Source organism: Giraffa tippelskirchi, chromosome 11, assembly GCF_054371585.1.
Source record: "Giraffa tippelskirchi isolate mGirTip1 chromosome 11, T2T-mGirTip1v1.2.pri, whole genome shotgun sequence".
Taxonomy (NCBI): domain Eukaryota; kingdom Metazoa; phylum Chordata; class Mammalia; order Artiodactyla; family Giraffidae; genus Giraffa; species Giraffa tippelskirchi.
Window position 1 is genome coordinate 104,607,689 of NC_137285.1, and position 19,465 is coordinate 104,627,153.

General features: G+C 37.2%; 1 protein-coding gene and 1 non-coding gene across 6 annotated transcripts in view; one reads left to right on the forward strand and one right to left on the reverse strand.

Moving 5' to 3' along the window:
- Nucleotides 1-19,465, forward strand: part of CBL (Cbl proto-oncogene) — an 89,857-nt gene that overhangs the window by 628 nt on the left and 69,764 nt on the right. For 4 of the 5 annotated variants that reach the window (XM_081541273.1, XM_081541274.1, XM_081541275.1 and 1 more), the window contains exon 2: nucleotides 18,096-18,343. The exons of the other annotated variant lie outside the window; for it this stretch is intronic. In XM_081541273.1, coding sequence (XP_081397399.1) covers nucleotides 18,096-18,343 — 248 coding nt within the window. The remainder of the gene's footprint in view (nucleotides 1-18,095; nucleotides 18,344-19,465) is intronic. 5 annotated transcript variants of the gene reach the window in all.
- Nucleotides 17,061-17,133, reverse strand: TRNAG-UCC (transfer RNA glycine (anticodon UCC)). Its single transcript has one exon. It is a non-coding gene; the product is annotated as a tRNA-Gly (tRNA).

Here is a 19,465-nt window from a genome sequence, read left to right on the forward strand (position 1 = left end):
GGCGAGGAGCCGGGGTGACGGGGCCGAGGGCTGGGGGCTGCGGGGATGGGGAGGAGAGCAGGAGGACGGGGTCGGCGGCGGGGGAAGGGCTGCGGTTGGGGGGGGGACGTTGAGGTGGTGTGTTTGGGGTTGCGAGACAAAGATGGGGTGGGGGCTGGGGGAGGTTAACTGGGGAGCCACCGGGGCGGAAGTCTAGTGGGGCTGCAGAGTTTGGGGCTCTGCACAGGATGTAGGGACCTGGGTCACGGAATTGGCCCCGGGAGATAGGAGGGAGTGGGGGTGAGGAAGAGCGCTTGATTTACCGGCTAGGACTGAGCTGGACGGGCTCTAACTAGGGAATTGGGTTTTACCGGCTCTCATGGAGAGACCTGGGGTCTTGACAACTCCGCGGGCAGACTGCTCTGGGTGAGCGTACAATTGGTTTGTTTGGTTTTTTTTCCCCTTCTTCTCATTAAGATGTGATAGAGATAAAAGAAATGGGGAATGTTTAAATGGGCCGAGGAAGGAACTTTCCTCCACATCTAGCGCTGGCTCAAGTTTTTCTCTTCCAAAACATTGGATGGGATCCATTGCTGGTGCTGAGATATGCACTGATTAAACCACAGGTTCTGGTTATAACCTTTATCTTCGGAGAGATACGTTGACCGAGTGGGTTAAGCAGCAGATTCTGACTCCTTCCAGAACTTCCTCCTCACACACACTGCTTTTCGTTGGGTTCTACTTTTTTTGGTAATAGACCCTGACTCCTTACTACGGAACCTGACTTGAAAATTGTTAGATGAGCTGCTTTGAATACTTTCTTTGTTTTTTTTTTTTTTTTTTAGCAAGTGTGAAAAATAACTTCACTTTAAGCTTGGCATTTGACAGAATTTTACTTCCTTATAGTATGTCTGTATAATGAAAGCTAGTAGTTAGTCCCAAGGCTAACGGTTTGTTCTAGAGCATCCAATTTTTCCTTGCTGTTTTTCAACATTTATCAATAACTGATTTTTGCAAAATTCATTCTGCAGATGAAAGATGGTTAGAAGGATCAGGCGTATATTGTAAGAGAATGGTGTTATTTCCTCCACAGTAAAATTGGTTTTCTTTGGTTCCTCTCTGAGCCTAGGTTCCTCTTCTGTAAAGTTTTTCATGGATTGCTTTAGACTAGAAACAGCTAATAAAAGTGATTATGAAGCACTTGGCAGATATAAATGTGCTGTAGAAATACTTAATAAGTCCTGTGTGTGAATTAGCGCTCCTGTAGTGCATACCAGTGGCTTTAGAAGCTACTTTTTCAGGGCTGGATTTTCTCATGTTAAGTAATTGGTATTGTGATTACTGTTATAATGCTAATTTCATTCTTAGAAATTTCATTAAAACCATTACAGAAAGATAGGCAGTTAAGGGAATTTTAAGTGCATGATACTTTTAAAAAAAATATTGAATATATTCAAAATCTGAAGATTTTAGGTTTGCATTTTGGGGATTTAGAGTTAAAAAGTTTCTCCTGGAATTTGCATTTCTAATTAGTTTCTCATTTGAGACACATGTATCAACCTGCAATGTATCAAGATTGTATTGATTAGAGACCCCTCCTTAAAAATAAAACTTTTTGTCTAACTGGAGAGTCTCTCTGTAATGTAGTCCTTAAAATGATTCCCCCCACCCCTTAAGCCTTAACTCCATCTTTTTAAAGAGTGTGTAGTATGATTTCTTCTGCAGAATGTTTATTTATTTGGGAAGAATAAAGACCTCTCAGTTTTGAGTCAAAGGCTTTTCAGGTTTTGATAGTTGAAGGAAAGTAGGCTTCTAGCTTTTCCATTCTAGTGTAGGAAGAGCAGTGGTTTTATTCTTGTGTTGATTGTTTTGAAAGATGATTTTTAGTATTCTGTGCCCTGTATCACATGTTACTGGTTGTGCTGAAATGAAAGCTTCGTTCTTCTTTCTGATGTGTTAATCCGGTAGATTTGTTCTGCTTTCCAGATTTTCTGAATACTCCTGTAGTGTTGTTAGATAGTGCTCTTTTACTCTTGCTGTTTTGAGCATGAATGTTCTCTTTTTCACTTTATTGTTGACAGTCTTAACGTATCACTAACCCTTCTTGACTTCATGTCGTATAATGCAAGTGATGAAGAACTTAGTGTTAAATCCACAAATGTCCCACTCATTTATTGAATTTAGCTCTAAGTCACCATCTCTTACCCATTTTAACCTTGTCATTAAAGCTAGGTGAATATTATTCCAGCCTATTATTAATCAGCTTATTGATTTAGTACTGGGAACTGTCTCCTCTCCTCCAATATTTGATATATATGGATGGAGAAGTTGGCCTAAGTCACGGGTTCTGGTCAATGTAGGCCCAATTTACTATTCCATTGCAGAACTTAAACTCATTGTTGGAAAAATGCTTGTGCTAGGATGCTTGTTATTAAACAGAAGATGTGGTTCAGTCTCTATAGTTTTTTTTTTTTTCCTTGCCATCCCAGTATATTGTAATTGATATTTGTGAAGATACCTGTATGTGAAGAAAGTGGCTAGTAAGGAAATAGACAGCTGGATAGGGGATAGAGAAAGCAATCATATAATTGCCTTAAGTGTAAATATGGAAGTATCAAGTATTTAATTTAGTGAGAGACTCAAAATTCCATTGTGAGGTAGAGTGGGAGCTGACGAACTGTCTGTCACGGAACAGATAGTAAATACTTTAAGCATTGCTGGCCACCTATGCAGTTCTATATTCTTGGCTGCTGTTGTTTTTACAACTCTTTCAAAGTGTAAAAGCTATTCTTATCTTGCAGGTGTACAGAAAAATCCATCACGTTTTAGTTTGTCCACTGCTGAAGTAGAGCATCATGCCGGCAGTATTTTAGGTCCCTGCTATGTTTTTATTTTAAATTAGCTTACGTTAGTAAAACCTCGAGGTATTGATTTATTTAATGGAATATAATCTATTGGAAAAATGCTTTCCTTTAAATCATGGGTTTAAAAAAGCTTTTTAAAAAGATAATCCTTCTGCTACTTACCTTTTCCTGCTTTTCGTAAAAAAAAAAAACACCTTAAGTAACTTCTTGTATTTTGGAAGTAAGGTGCGCTTAACAGAATTTATGAATCAGTATGTTTGATTGGATTGCTTTCTCCCTTCCTTTTTACTTCTCCCCTATGTTTGCATGCTCACTGAATCCCAAGGATAGCACTACGTGTAAATTCTTGCATTCCAGGAGATTCCATTATAGTGATGAGTGACTAAGGAAGGATGTTCAGCGCAATAAGGGATCTCGTAAGTTTAAACATCATGTACAGGGACTTCGCTGGTGGTCCAGTGATTAAGACTCTGCACTGTTAGTGCAGGGGGCATGAGTTCAATCCCTGGTTGAGGAACTAAGATCCCACATACCACGCAGTTTGGCTGAAAGATTAAAAAAAAACACATATTTCTCCTCTATCCTAACCTCTCAAGATGTAAATATCACGAGGACAACAGCTGTAATCTCTTTATCTCCTGCAGTCTCTAATCACGAGGTCTTACACAATAGTAAGTGCATTTGTAAATATTTGTTAAATGAAATTGCTTTGTGTGCCCCCAAAGGAAAACTGAAAGGAAGAGGTATGCAAGTGGTAATCATTATTAATTACATTAACTTCTTTTACTAGTTCTTTGGCAGTATCATCCCTCTTTTTTGGGTGCTTAGCTTTGAAGAGGTTATGTTACTTAGTTAATAGGGAGCTTGACTTAGAATCCAGGATTACCCACCTCCTAAGGCTTAGTTGGGGCTTGCTCCTTGGAAGGAAAGCTATGACAAAACTAGACAGCCTGTTAAAAAGCAGAGACATCACTTTGCCAACAAAGGTCCGTACAGTCAAAGCTACAGTTTTTCCAGTAGTCAAAGTATGGATGTGAGAGTTGGACCGTAAAGAAGGCTGAGTGCCAAAGAATTGAACTGTGGTGTTGGAGAAGACTCGGGAGAGTCCCTTGGACAGCATGGAGATCAAACCAGTCAATCCTAAAGGAAATCAACCCTGAATATTCATTGGAAGGACCGATGCTGAAGCTGAAACTCCAATACTTTGGCCACCTGATGTGAAGAGCCAACTCATTGAAAAAGACCCTGATGCTGGAAAAGATTGAGGGCAGGAGAAGGGGATGACAGAGGATGAGATGGTTGGATGGCATCACTGACTCAATGAACATGAGTTTGAGCAGACTCGGGGAGACAGTGATGAACAGGGAAGTCTGGCGTGCTGCAGTCCATAGGGTCACAAAGAGTCAGACACGACTTAGCAACTGAACAAGACTTAGTTATTTCCTCCATACAGTAACGTCTCAGGTATACAACAGTCTTGATAACGAAAGTCATTTTTCAGAAAATGACCTGTGTAGGTATACAACAGCAATCCTCACGCACACTCTCACACTGCCATTCACACACAAAGTAGATGTTTTCTTAAATGATATTAACATGATGTTTAACTAGTACCATTAAAAGAAATACCTACTTTTAAATAAGGATTTGTGTCTTTTCAAATTATGTGTACCGGTTACTTTGCATGGTTATTGTGAAGGCTCCTACATGTTATTTTTCCACGATACTTAATTCATGTTATCTGTGGTAGCATTTATCATTTCTTATTTCATCTGTCTCTTCCCCCACTAGAGCTCTTCAGGATCAAGGCTTTGTCTTAACTTCAGTTCCTGTGTCTAATACATAGTATTATACTTGCTGAATGAAGCAGAGACATTTTAATAAAGTAAAATGAGATCAAAACATGCTCCCTCATTTTCTGTGTGATTAATTAGGGGGATAAGGTAGGGAATTTTTTTTTTTTTTGAGTGTTGAATTAAAATAACATTTGCTAAAAGTAGTTTTACCTTCTTTTGGTTATAAAGGTGATCCATAGTCATTGTAAAAAAAGATGGTGTCGTTTTCACACCTGTTAAGAATTCCCCCAATGGATGTAATATTCTCCCTTAATTCCTTGTGAGATGTGAGCTCATTGAGCATTTCATGTGATTCATGATAGAAATTTTGAAGGGTTTAGGCTGGAGAAGAAGATAATCTGCTCTGTTCATTTTGTGGCTTTGGTTAAAGTTTTTGGTGACTCTTGCTATAATGGAACCTGCTTTTAATATGTTGTTAGCTGTATACACATGGGCAGGTTGGTTCCTCAAGTCTACTTTCAGTGGAGTTCATGTTACAGTCAGCCATATAGTAATGTCCTCTAATGACTAACCTAGAGCATTAAAAGAAAAATGAACTAAGTATTAAAAGAAAAATGGTCTAAGTATTTGTTTGAAAACAGAGGCTAAATTTCATTCGCATTTTCCAATGAAGTTGTTAATTCTGATCTCCATTAGGTTTGTTAGAAGAGGGGAATTATAACAAGCAAGTCATTGTGAAATGTTTTCATGATTAGCACATTTTGTGCTGGAAGGAAATAGGTGGGAGTAGTCAACCAGGAGCACTGGAAGCCAGCCTCAGCTCTGTCCCCACAATGTTCCTTCCTGCAGCAGCTTCCAAAAGGAGGAGGGGAAAGGGGTGCAGTGATGGCATTAGTGGTGCACACCCACTGGGGAGTCAAGCCCTAGGAGATGGAATGTCACTGCTATAGAAGCTCCTTAACCAGCAGTGACTCTGGGTCTCCCCTCTGCAACTTCCGGAACAGGTGGCAGGTCTTACTCAGCGGTGTCCACTACCTCGGGCGCCTCCTTACAGCCACCACTGACCTTCCCTGTGGCTCTGGGATCAGTCGTGCTGCTGCTGCTGCTAAGTCGCTTCATTGGTGTCTGACTCGGTGCGACCCCATAGACGGCCATGAGGAAATCTTAAAATGAGGCCAACTCGCTGCTGCTACTTCAGTGAGGGGAATGGGATCCTAATTCCTGCCTCCTTTCTTAGACCTGGGCTTCCCTGGTGGCTCAGTCGGTAAAGAGTCTGCCTACAATGTGGGAGACCTGGGTTAGATCCGTGGGTTGGGAAGATCCCCTGGAGTAGGAAATGGCAACCCACTCCAGTATTCTTGCCTGGAGAAATCCATGGACAGAGGAACCTGGAGGGCTACAGTCCATGGGTCATAAAGAGACAGGACTGAGTGACTTTCACTTTTTCACTTGGACCTATCTAAATAGCAGTATACAAGTACAGCACTCTTTGTGAGAAACAATTTATGGATCATAAAATATGTAGAACAAAATGTAAGTCTCCCTTCACTCTCATACCCCTAAATGACTATTCTCTCCAGAGGTAACCACTGTCTATTATTTGGGGTCCATCCCTCCAATCCCTTTTTCTAAGCGGCTCTGAACGAGTTGTTACCTTTTTAGTATTAGTCGCTAAGACTGACAACTAATAATTCCTTATATGTGGAGCAGTATACAATTTCACATCTGCTGATACAATAAAAATTTCAAAATAATGTGTCTCATGAGAATGAAACAAGATTCAGAGAAATTAAGTAAGATAAGCCACCCAACTCATACTTTTGTTTTTTAATGTGGATCTTGAACTGGTGTTCAGACTCTGTTAAGTGAGTTTTATAAACCAGTGCTTCTCAGACTTTAACATAAATTCAGATCTGGGGATCTTGTCTAAATAGGTCTGAGATGGGGCCTGAAACTCTGTGTTGCTTACGTGGATCATACTTCAAGAAGCAAGGCCCCTTCCACAGTTACTTTTATTTTAGATAATCTTGACAGATTTTATTTAAAAAAAAAAGTGGAGTATCATATTTATGTTTAAGATATTATTATGTTCTTAAATTTGAAAAGTAGTATATATAATGTTTTTAATACATATAAAACACATTGTTAAGCAAAAATGGAATTTTTAAACAAAAATGCTTCTAGAATGAAAAGATTATCTACTTTGATACAACATGTAGGTCTCCTTGAATTCTTTTTTTTAAGTTTTATTTAAGATCTTATGGAAATATATATGTTTATTTAACAAATCATAATGATAGTCTTCTAGGTTGTTTCTGATTTTTAATATTAGAAACAGTGTTATAGTGACAATCTATTATGCAGTTTCTAGGTATTTAGAATAAACTTCTAGAAATGAAATGTACAGGGTCAAGGGAATCATACATTAACCTTTGAAACGTATGTATTGGCACATTGCCTTCCAAAAAATTTGCTTTCATCCACAATCCTTGTCTATTTTGTTGATTTAAATATGGTAGCTGATTCCTAGTTTCTTTAGGTGAAAATTGTGTTGGCACCTTTCCACATCACGTTTTCGTTGAACATGAACTTCTTGCTGGGTACTAGGGAGTTAAGAATGAGCCAGTGCTCACATTTACAAACTAGAGATATAATTGAAGTTATACCTGAAGGCATATCAAAGGGTGAGGAACCCCGCCCCTGCTCCCTACACCCCACAGCATGGGAACCATTAGGCAAATCTTTACCTAATCCTTGAGGAGACCAGAAAGGGAATTGGAACTGAAGAGGTGCTTTAGACCAAACTGGGAACTCCACAATATCCTAATTCTCAGTTGTGCTCTAATTAGAGTCTGACATCCAAAAATGACGCTAAAATCATTTAATCTCTAGTTCATGCTAAGTATTTGGTCTTGAAGTTGCATTGATAAGTCTGGGGAGAAAATTATTTTTTCCTTTTAAAAACAGAATCCATGTATAAAAACTGCACAGTTACACTGTAAGTACATGTCAGTTATTTAATTTCCTATTGACTATATTTTTTTCCTGCTATTAATGTGATAAATGAATATAATAAGATCAGTAATTAGTTGTAAGTGGCAGAGTGTTTTTAATAAATAGTGTTGGTGGTATTTGAGAAGTGTTGGGTAGTAATTACAGTTCAGGTCCCTGGATGGGTTTTGATAAATCAATAATGGAGAATAGTAATTAGAAGTAAAAGACTTTTTTTCCTTGGGGCCATTATCTAGTGATGATATGTTTCTCTTAAAGTATGGGTTTCTGATTTCTGTTTGAAAAAAGTCATGAGTTGTTTTCACTTAAAAGCTTCACTGTGTAGTTACACTTGTAAAACTTAAAATCTCTTCAAGTTTCTAAGTTGATTAGTTTCTAAAACTTGAAATTTTAAGAAGACTTGAAGAAATTAATTGATCTAACTCTTAATTTGTAGAGGGAGAGAGTCCCAGAAAGACAAGTAACTTGCTCAGGGTCACATAGCCAGTTAACGTCAGTCACCAGACTAGGACCCAGGTCTCTCGCTCCTAGTCCTTTCTGGTATACTTCTGTTCTCCTGAGCAACTGATTCTTTAAAACTGTAATCAAATTTTCTGTGTTTTATGTATAGTTCACCATACTGAATACCTGCTTTTGAAGCATAGTGGTTATTTTAATCATGCTTTTTATCATACAAAAAAGTTTGAAATGAAAAATGCTTCCATGGATAAGTTAAGGTTACAGAGATAAAAATACTTAATCATTCATAGTCTATAAGTTATACTAAAACTGTAAGCGTATAGTTTTCTGCCTAACTAGAAATTTAATTGCTTAGTGTTACAGAAGATTCTGTGTTCAGAATAGAATTAGGCATAGGCACTGTTCTCTGTAACTTTTATCTTTTTTAAAATTTAGCAATTTCCAACCATAATTTATTCCTCTTTATTGTATTCATAGCACTTTACAAATTTTTTTTTTGTTGACCATTGAGCCCTTGGCAGAAGCAAAGGGAGGTGCTAGGCTAGTGAGGAAGCTATTATAATGGAGTATATGGCAGCTGTACAAGGATATTGTTGGTTTCCCAGAGCTGAGTGTGTTTCTTTTTGACATTGTTCTGAGTGATGCTATAAATGTATAGGCAGAAGTAAACAAAAGGAAGCCATTTTTGCTATTCCAAGACTTGTAAAGCAAAATAAAATTAGTCAAATGGAGAATAGACTAAGCAGGAAAATATCTTTCAGAAATTTTTTTGGTGAAGTTTTAAAGCTCAGAATGCTCATTTGTACTTTAGAGGTTAACGAAAACTCAGTGTTTAAAATTCACTAAGTAATAAAGGCAGGTTCTTTTGGCTTTTGATGTTTGTTAACTATTGACTTGAATTATTCAAAGGCTTTGGGAAACTTTTCCCTTAGAGGCTTTAAATATTTAGGGAATTTTTTTTTCCTGGAGATTTTAATATCAAAAAAGTTACTCTACCTATGTACTTTCTTTATGGTCTGTGTTAGTGTTAAAGACTCAGAGTTGTCAGTGGAGTGCTGATTTCCCTGGTCATGTGATGATTTATCTTTGAAATATCTTGAGAAAAGCAGATATTTAATCTACAAACGATCTTTACGAGGTCACATTCTAAGGAGGGACTGGTAACATTCATGGGATGTACATGTTGGTGGTTCAAAAATGTGAACTAATCAAGTGTTAGGAGACATTTTAAAACTCATTTTAAATTTCTTTGTTGTGAGGGGTAATATGTTTTTTCAGTTCATTGTCATTAACAGCATTTATTGTTTGCTTACTATAGGTTGGGCAGAACAATTTTAGTTTAGTTGTTATTGAAAGGAAGTATACCTTTTTTTCCAGAGGTATTAGGCAAATACTGCATTTAAACCTGAATTCTTAATACATTTGCTTTGAAATAGGGAGAATATATGGGTTAGGGGTGTGTGGCCCTGGATATAATAAATTTGGAGGGACCTCTGCTTGGTTTGAACCTTTGAAGGAGTGGATACTGTAGCTTTTGCAGATTGTTGGTCACCCTATTCTTGGGAGGCTTGCTGCCTTTTCTCTATCTTTTGGTTACGAAGTAGTCTGAGACCATACATGTTTGGAAGGCTACCTGTCGCATGGCCGGGATGGTAGGAATAATGGTGTCAGTTTCTGGGAGTCATCAAAGGGTTATATGAGGTCTAACCTTCTGTCTTCAATAGATAATTCCTGTGTAACCTGCAGATAAACCTGGTCAAGTTGTATGGAAATGGGGAGGGGACGAGCCTTGAATGTCTGCTTTTTTTTGAAATTGTGCAGTCCCTTCATAAACACTTATTATGAGGTGGGTATTATCATTGTCTTACAGGTAAAAACTGAGGCTCAGAAGTTAAGAAATTTACTGAAGGTAAAAGACTGAAACAGGACATTCTGATGTGGCTATTGGATATAATCTTGTCATATTAAAACATTTTAATTTTAATTCAACACATAAAAGCTTATATTTTAGGCTTTGTCTTACTGTCTCCTTTTTAATTCCCTGATGCTCCACATCTTTTAATGACCCTCTTCACCTTGCTCTTTACATTTTAGTCTCACTGACCTTTCTGTTCCTCAGATCCAAACCTGTTCCCACTCTAGGGCTGTTGGATTAGCTGTTCCCTCTGTTTGGCCTACTCTTCTGCTGATTCTACATGACTGGCTCCTTCCTGTAATTTTAACTCAGCCTAAGTTCAGCTTAGGTCCGTCTAGTCAAGGCTGTGGTTTTTCCAGTGGTCATGTATGGATGTGAAAGTTGGACTATAAAGAAAGCTGAGCGCTGAAGAATTGATGCTTTTGAACTATGGTGCTGGAGAAGACTCTTGAGAGTCCCTTGGACTGCAAGGAGATCAGTCCTGGGTATTCATTGGAAGGACTGATGTTGAAGCTGAAATTCCAATACTTTGGCCACCTGATGCAAAGAGCTGACTCATTGGAAAAGACCCTGATGCTGGGAAAGATTGCAGGCAGGAGGAGAAAGGGACGACAGAGCATGAGATGGCTGGATGGCATCACCGACTCAATGGACACGGGTTTGGGTGGACTCCGGGAGTTGGTGATGGACAGGGAGGCCTGGCGTGCTGCGGTTCATGGGGTTGCAAAGAGTTGGACACGACTGAGCGACTGAACTGAACTGAAGTTCGGCTTAGAGAAGGTTTCCCTACTCACTATGCTACAGTGTCTTTCAGTATTTTCTTCTTATTCTATTTTAATTATCTGCAAAGAAGCCGATATTTTTCTTATTGATTTCCTTTTGTTGTTTATTGCTTGATTCCTCTCAGATTCAGGAGTATTGTATTTTCACTTCTGTGTCCCAGTGCCTGACATATTTGTTGAATGGATACAGAGAAAAATCAAAACCAGGTGCAACCTTCTTAAATATACTGCTTTCACGTCTCTGAATTTGTGTCTGTTTCAACCTGTCCTCACTCCCTTTCTTCCTGTTTTAGGGGAAGAAGGTGTCCCTTCTTTTAATGGTATTAGGTGTTTAGTGTTCCTAGCTGTGTGTAGACCCCATTTAATTTATCTTCTTCTTTTCTGGTTCTTTATCTATATAAAACACATTCAATAGTCTCTGAAAATAAAAACCTTCAGTCTTGATCTCTTAGTCTCAATGTCACTCTCCCCTAACTCCTTCCATGGACTAATTTAAGAACCTACCATTTTAATTTTTATTATAAATGCATATTCTCAATCATAAATACCTGCCTTACAAATGAGATTTTGGAATGTAATACTTATAAATCGGAGACTAACAGTATACTAACACATATATATGATATTTAGTCAATCGGTAAAGATAACCCTGTATGAGAGACATCAAAAGAGACACAGATAAATAGAACAGTATTATGGACTCTATGGGAGAGGGTGAGGGTGGGATGATATGGGAGAATGGCATTGAAGCATGTAAATTATCATATGTGAAACAAATCGCTAGTCCAGGTTCAACGCATGATACAGGGTGCTCGGGGCTGGTGCACCGGGATGACCCGGAGGGATGGGATGGGGAGGGAGGTGGAAGGGGGGTTCTGGAAGGGGAAAACATGTATACCCATGGTGGATTCATGTCAATGTATGGCAAAACAAATACAATATTGTAAAGTTAAAAAATAGAAAATAAACTGACTTAAAAAAAATCAGAGACTACTTTTTTCAAATTAGTATGAATTCATAACTCTGTTGCATTTCAAATATGTTGTGTTCTGAGGTAGAGTCCTGTTTCTTGGCTGTGTTGTTCCCTTTTGGCTTGAAACCCTTAATAGGATGAGCCACTTCCTAAAACACTGTTAAAATATTCATAAATCAGATATTTTTGTTGATTCAGCTTGTCTTTATTTGCTACGCTTATATAGGGCTATATTTCAAGAGTACAGGAAATGATGTACAAAGGATAAAATATTTAGTTTAAAATTTTTCATATGCTCTTACATCATTTGAAGAACAGTTAGTAATTAAATTGGAATTTTGCAATTGTTCTAGATGGACCTAGTGATCCCAAAGTTGTTCATCGCAGAGATATTTGTAATAGTGAAGACTTAAAAGCAATATTAATGTTAAAGTGGAGGGGATGGTTTACGATGCGGTATGTCCATAGAGTACAATCATTTAGATGTCTTTAAAAAGTTTATATGAGCTTTTGGTGACACAAGAAAATAGGCATTTTAAAATATGAATTAAAGCGTAGGAAATCAGATTTCTTCTTCTACCAATGTTAGACTAGGTTGTTTGGAACCAAATAATGCTGCTGGCAACTAGAGAAGCTAGAAGAGGTCAAAGAGCTATAAAGGCAGTGAGGAATTAGAGGCCAGGATCTGGAAGATAAGGAAGGCTCTGAAAGGTAAGCCTGATTTTTGAGGCTGCCTTCCCCATGAGGTCATTGTTGATCCCGAAAGCAATAGGTGAAGAGGCCAAATAGAATTTTCAAAATGCTCATGTCATGGAGGACAAAAAACTGGAATTAGGGCCTGCCAAGGTGGAGGGAAACACTCTAGATTTGGGGGTCGAGTCCCTGAGGGCCTGAATTATAGGAGTAAGGGTGAAACAGAAGTAAACCAGTCTTGACAGGGAACTGAAGACTGAAACCCAGCCTTTTAATCTCAATTTTGGGTTAGATTAAGACGACCTGGAATTCCTCGTGTCCCTAGCTAATCTGTTTGCTAGAAGCAAAAGTAAATCCTTTCTGAATAATATCATCCATAGCCTCAGATTATCTCTATAATTTTTTACATACAGTGTTCAGCCCTCAATAAAAAATAGCAAGGCTTATGAAAAGATAAACTACAACCAACAGGAAAGATTAATAATAGAAACATACAAGGGATGCAGATATTTAAGCTGTCAGTCATGGGTTTATATCTATGATTAATGTTCTAGAAGAATTCAAAGTAAAATTGATAATTTTTTCAGAGATCTGAAATGGTAAATAATGAAATAGAAATTCTAGAACTGAAAAACAGAAGAACTGATTGTTAAGAACTCAGTGGTTGGGTTTAACAGTATAAAGCTGAAGGAAAAATTTGTGAAGTGGAAGATAAGTCAGAAAACGAGACTGAAGCATTGAGAGACAAAAGGATGGAGAATACCAAAAAGAGTATGAGAGGCATATGGAATACTGAGTAAAGTTCTCATGCACAAGTACTTGAAGTTGAGAAAGAGAATAAAAAGAATGAGGCAGAAGCTGTATTTGTTGGGAAATTGGTTGAGAATTTTCCAAAACTGGTGAAAATGAAGTCATAAATTAAAAAAGTTTTCTCAACAGCAGGAAAAATTCAGAGTAAACTGCACCTAGGCACATTATTAATAAAGCCTGAGGAAAAGAGAAATCTTATAAGCAACCACAGAATAAAAGACATTTTATATTCAAAGGGGCAGCAATGAGACTGACAGCATGACTTTTCAACAGGAACAGTGGTATCCACAAGGCATACCTCATTTTATTGCACTTAACAGATAATACATTTTTTATAAATTGAAGGTTTGTGGCAGCCCTGTGTTGTCAGTTGAAGATTAGCAATTTTTTAGTAATATTTTAAAATTAAGGTATGTATATTATTTTTAAAGACACATTACTATTGCACACTTAATACACTGCAGTATAATATAAGGATAGCTTATGTACACTGGGGAACCAAAAATTTTGTGTGAGTTGCTTTATAGCAGTACTTCCTTCATTGCAGTGGTTTGGTACAGAAATGACGGTATCTCCAAGGTATACCTGTAGCTGAGGAGAACTTACAGCCCATAGCCTATGCCCTAAAGGGCATAGGGTCTTCTTTAGGCTGAAGGAGAATGGTTTCAGATGCAATGAAGAGGATTCGGAAGGGTGGTTATGTGGGTAAATATGAATGAATATTGTCTGTATAAAATAATAAATAGTAATAATGACTTATGAACTTGATAAGCTGCTTGGGATTAAAATGTATGATACTAATAGCACATGACTTGAAAAGAGTAAGTGAAGTTAGTGCTCCACGTCCCTTGCATTGTCTGGGAAGTGATAAAAGTACTACTTGATATAAGTTTTCATGAGTCAGAGTGCATTTTATAATTACTAAGGTGTTCATTTAAAGAGTAGTAGAAGAATGTATATTTGACAAGCTAATGGAGAAAATTGGGACAATAAACGCATAAACTAAATGAGGGCTAGAAAGGGGAGGTAAAGGAATATGAAATGAGAGAGACATTGGAAACAAATAGTAAATTATTTTATTATTTACTATACTGTCAGAACTTACTAAGTGAACCATGTGAAATTGGCAGTATTTGACCTGCAATAATAAGTTTCATAATTGGAGTGTAAACAGATCAAATTAGTTAAAACCAAAGATTGTCAGAATGGATTAAAAGGAAATCAGTTATATTCTGCACAACAAAATCATGCTTTAGGTGTAAGAATACTTTTTTTTTTTTTGGCACACAGCTCAGCTTGCAGGATCTCAGCTCCCTGATCAGAGATTGAACCCAGGACATGCAGTTGAAAGGCCAGAATCCTAACCACTAGCCCCCCATTTGTAGACTTTTTGATGATGGCTATTCTGACCAGTGTAAGGTGATCCCTCACTGTAGTTTTGATTTGCATTTTTCTACTAATTAATGATGTTGAATTAATGATGTTGAGCATCTTTTCATGTGTTTGGCCATTTGTATGTCTCCTTTGAAGATGTGTCTATTTAGATCTTCCTCTTATTTTTTGATTAGGTTGTTTGTTTTTTGAAATTGAGCTGAATGAGCTGTTTGTATATTTTGGAGATTAATCCCTTGTCAGTTGCTTTGTTTGAGAACATTTTCTCCCATTCTGTGAGTTGTCTTTTGTTTTGTTTATGGTTATGGTTTGTTTTTGTGTCTTATGTAATACTTCCCCTTTGAGATCATAAAGTTCAACAAATATTTTTGAATTTTTTTCCTAAAATCTTCAAAGCTTTTTCTCTGCACAAAATCTTTAATTCACTGGAAATTACTTCTTATGTAATGTGTAAGGGACATATTTTTTCCATATAGATAACCAGTTTTCCGTAGTTTTTCTCTTTAATTGGTTTGTGGGTTTGCTTTTTTTTTGGCCACACCTCAGGGCATGCAGGATCTTAGTTCCCTGACCAGGGAGAGGACCTGTGCCCCCGAAGTAGAAGTGCAGAGTCCTAACCACTGGATCACCAGGGAACTCGTCTTGAACTTATCTGTAATGCTGCTTCTGATACTGAATTGCTATACGTGTGTGTCTCTGTTTGGTCTCTCTTCTTATCCATTTGGTCATTTATCTATCTGTCTTTGGCCGATATCACATTATTTTAATTATACGATATGAAAGAATCTTGATAGCCCATTGGGTAAATACCTCCTACTTCAAAATAGAATTGACTGGTTTTGGTTTCTTTTTATTCCATGTGAGTTTGGGATCAACTTGTTAAGTTCTACAAAAAAGCTTTTTGGGGTTTTGATAGGAAGTGCCCTGCATTTATATACTAACTTGGGGGAGAACTGACATTTTCTTAAACATGATACAATTCTTCCTTAATTTCTGTTTTTACATTCTTCAGTAAAGTTAATAATTTTCTTCATAAAAGTCTTGCACATTGTTAGATGTATTCCTAGGAGCCTTAAAATTTTATTTAAGCCATTTAAAATGACAGCAATTAAAATCATGTTTTAAAATTATTTATAAAATGTTTATGAATGCTGTTTTGTTATATCAGTTTTGAATCCAGGTTACTTTTGAATCCAGTAACCTGTTAGACTGTTTGTTTCTAATGCTTTGTCAGTTCTCCTTTATTTTAATCATGGACAGTTATATCAGCTGCAAATAAAATTTATTTTTTTCTGTTACTTATATTTTTACCACCTATGTATGCATATCTCAGCAATTTAATGGGATATCTTTGTAACAGTAGTGTAGTCATATATGTGTAATTGTGTTAAATATATTTTGTTTTCTGGTTTCTTTAGATCTGTTTTGCGAGGAGCATCCGTGTGGTAGTGTGGTGGTGGTGGTGTAGTCACTAAGTCGTGTCCGACTCTTGCGACACCACGGACTGTAGCCTACCAGGCTACTCTGTCTTTGTCCAGGCAAGAATACTGGAGTGGGTTGCTATTTCCTTCTCCAGTGTGTATTATTGCTAATAGATACACTACAATTTATCTACTCTACTGTTGATGGACATTTGGGTTGTTTGTAGTTGTTAGTTGTTACATATTTTTTTATGTGTATCCTGGTATACCTTTCCAGGTGGAGATCTGCAGGTTTGTAGAGCATATAAATCTTTAGCCTGACAATATAGTGCTGAACTATTTTTCAAGGTAGTTTTATTATCTTGGATTCCCACCAGTAGTATTTGAAGGTTCTTGCTCCTTTCCAACGATTGGCATTACCAGTTTGGTGTGTGTAGTGGTAGTTGTGAGTGTATGATTTTCATTTTAATGAAATTAAAATGATTAATAAGATTAAGGACCATTTCATATGTTTAGTGGTTATTTGGAAATCTTCTTTTGTTGTGTTCTTGTTCAGGTCTTTTGTTCATTTTGTATTAGGTTGTATCTGCCTTACTGATTTGTAGATGTTCTTTATATATTCTGGGTATATATATATGTCTTAATATATACATATTATAAATATCTTCTCTGTTTCTGTACATGTGTTTTTACTCGTTCATGGTATCTAGAAGTTCTTTTAGAGTATAGTAGACTTTAATATTTTCCTTTATTGCTAATGTATTTATGGTCCTGTTTCAGAATTTTTTCTCCACCATGAGATAATGAAAGATGGTTTTACTATCTTCTAAAGCTGCCTTTCACATTTAGGTCTAGAACTCATCTAGGTTTTTTGTTTAGTTTTGTCTGTTTTTTTGAAGAGTGGATTCTTTTTATTTTATTTATCTTAATTTTTGGCCATGCTGTATAACACATGGGATCTTAGTTCCCTGGCCAGGGATCAAACCTGTGTTCCCTGCATTGGAAGTGCAAGGTCTTAACCACTGGACCACCAGGGAAGTCCTTGATTTGTTTTGTTTATTGTATAGTATAAGGTGAGGGTTTAGTTTGATTTTCTTTTTTTCCTGTATGATTGTACCACTACTGTTTTTGGAAAAGATCTTCACTCCATTGTGATAAGTCAAGGGTCTATATATGTGTGGGTCTATTTCTTTACTGAAACAGACTTTATTGTTCCGCTAGTTTATGTTTTTTTCAGACACAGAAAAATCCATGTAAATGGAAAGTGCTAAATAAGAATAGGAATGAATACAAATTATTAATCATTATAACAAATATAAAATATACTAAACTCACCAGTCAAAAAACAAAGATTGTTACATTGGATTAAAAAAATCTGACTATATGTTTTTAAAAAAGAGACCTACTTAAAGCTAAGAACTCAAAAAAGTTTAAAGTAAAAGAAAGTAAAATGAATTACCAGGCACATTCTGAGAGTCTTGCATTTAAATGGGAAGAAATGGTGTCTTGAAAGAGTTGGTTTCAACTCTTTGCTGGGTCTTTGCTGGGTCCAAGGCGTCTGTGCTCCTGTCCCCTAGAGGTCGTCAAAGCTCTAGGCTCCTACATTTCCAAGGTTCACCTCCCAGGGCAGCCGTATTTTTTATTTGTGCCCCTGGAAATTTTCTTTGTTCTGTTGTGGGATGAGCCATGCATTTCAAAGGAACTTGCTGTACTTCATCTTGCATTTTTTAGGCATGTGTGTGGGTGTCTCCCTCACCCCGATTGTTTAGTCTTCTGTGTGTTGTCTGAACTGTCAGATACAGTTTTAAGAACCCACCCTTTTGGGGGACTGCTAAAAGTGATTGCCTGTAGGGGGGTGTTATGGATCATTTCTTATATTCTTGTGCATTTTTCATATTTCTGCAAAAGAGCACATATTTTATAACTTTTTTTAAATTTAAAAAAGGAAGTTGCCCATAAGATCCTCCAAGTAATAGTCCTTCTTTTCCATTTGTTGCAGGTGGTGCGGTTGTGTCAGAACCCAAAGCTGGCGCTAAAGAATAGCCCACCTTATATCTTAGACCTGCTGCCAGATACCTACCAGCATCTCCGCACTATCTTGTCAAGATATGAGGGGAAGATGGAGACACTTGGAGAAAATGAGTATTTTAGGGTGTTCATGGAGAATTTGATGAAGAAAACTAAGCAGACCATAAGCCTCTTCAAGGAGGGGAAAGAAAGAATGTATGAGGAGAATTCTCAGCCTAGGTAATGGAGAATACTACACAAATATTTATTCAGGTCTGTGACTGCCCGAATGGGTAACACATAGAAATAGTTGAGTTGGTTTTAATTTTATGTCAACAGGAATAGAATGCAAAGTTAACATTTTGCCTTAAAGCTGTGTTTTGTGTTAAAGGTTGCCTTGGTGGGTAGTGATCCATCCCTAGCGCTGATCATTCATTTACCTCTGAAAAGTGTGAGTGACTTACAGTCAGGAAGATGAGCTGGAGGCAAGCGGTTTTTTTAGAGATCTGGACATTTGTGGATAGGTGAGAGTTTGAAAGAAAAAAGTTGGAGTTGACAGTAAATAGTAAGGAGTCAGATTTGGACCATGAACTGTAGCCCGCCAGGCTCCTCTGTCCAGGGGATTCTCCAGGCAAGAATACTGGAGTGGGTTGCCATGTCCTTCTCCAGGGGATCTGCCCCACCTAGGGATCGAACCCATGTCTCTTACATAGGTCTCCTGCATTGGCAGGCGTGTTCTTTACCACTAGCTCCATCTGGGAAGCCTCATTTGAGCTGGTAGTATATTAGGTAAGGTTATACGTTGAGGATAATAGAAAAAAATTAGCCAGTAGTTTGGATAACTTTTAAAAAAAAATAAACCTAAGTGAAATGACATTTCCTTTATAGATAAAGTAACTTTTCAAATAGAGAAGAGTGGAATACTTTTCAAATAGAATTGGCAAAATGCAGTTAATTCAATGAATATTTGAGGAACCGTTAAGTATTCTTTTGTAATTATTAAATGCTAAAATCTGTACTGGCTGTTCCATATGTTATTGGCTTGGTTGTTGTAAATTACATATTGGGAGAGAAATAGATTGATTGCATGCATTGCATAGTTGTGTTTTGTCCAATCAGAATTAAATATTAACTCACCCGAAACAAGTAATAAGATATAAATTCTGTTAGAACTTTTTAGGGAGTAACTTACTCTTGAGGAATGACTTGAATTGGGAGGGACAATGATTTCTGAGGGCATTCATTCAGTGTGCCAAGCAGTAACTTACTAAATGGTATCCTTGTAGCCTTTGATTCTGTTGGCTTAGATTCTGGGAACTTTCATCTCTCACTTAAAATTTTACCCACATCATTATTCATGTT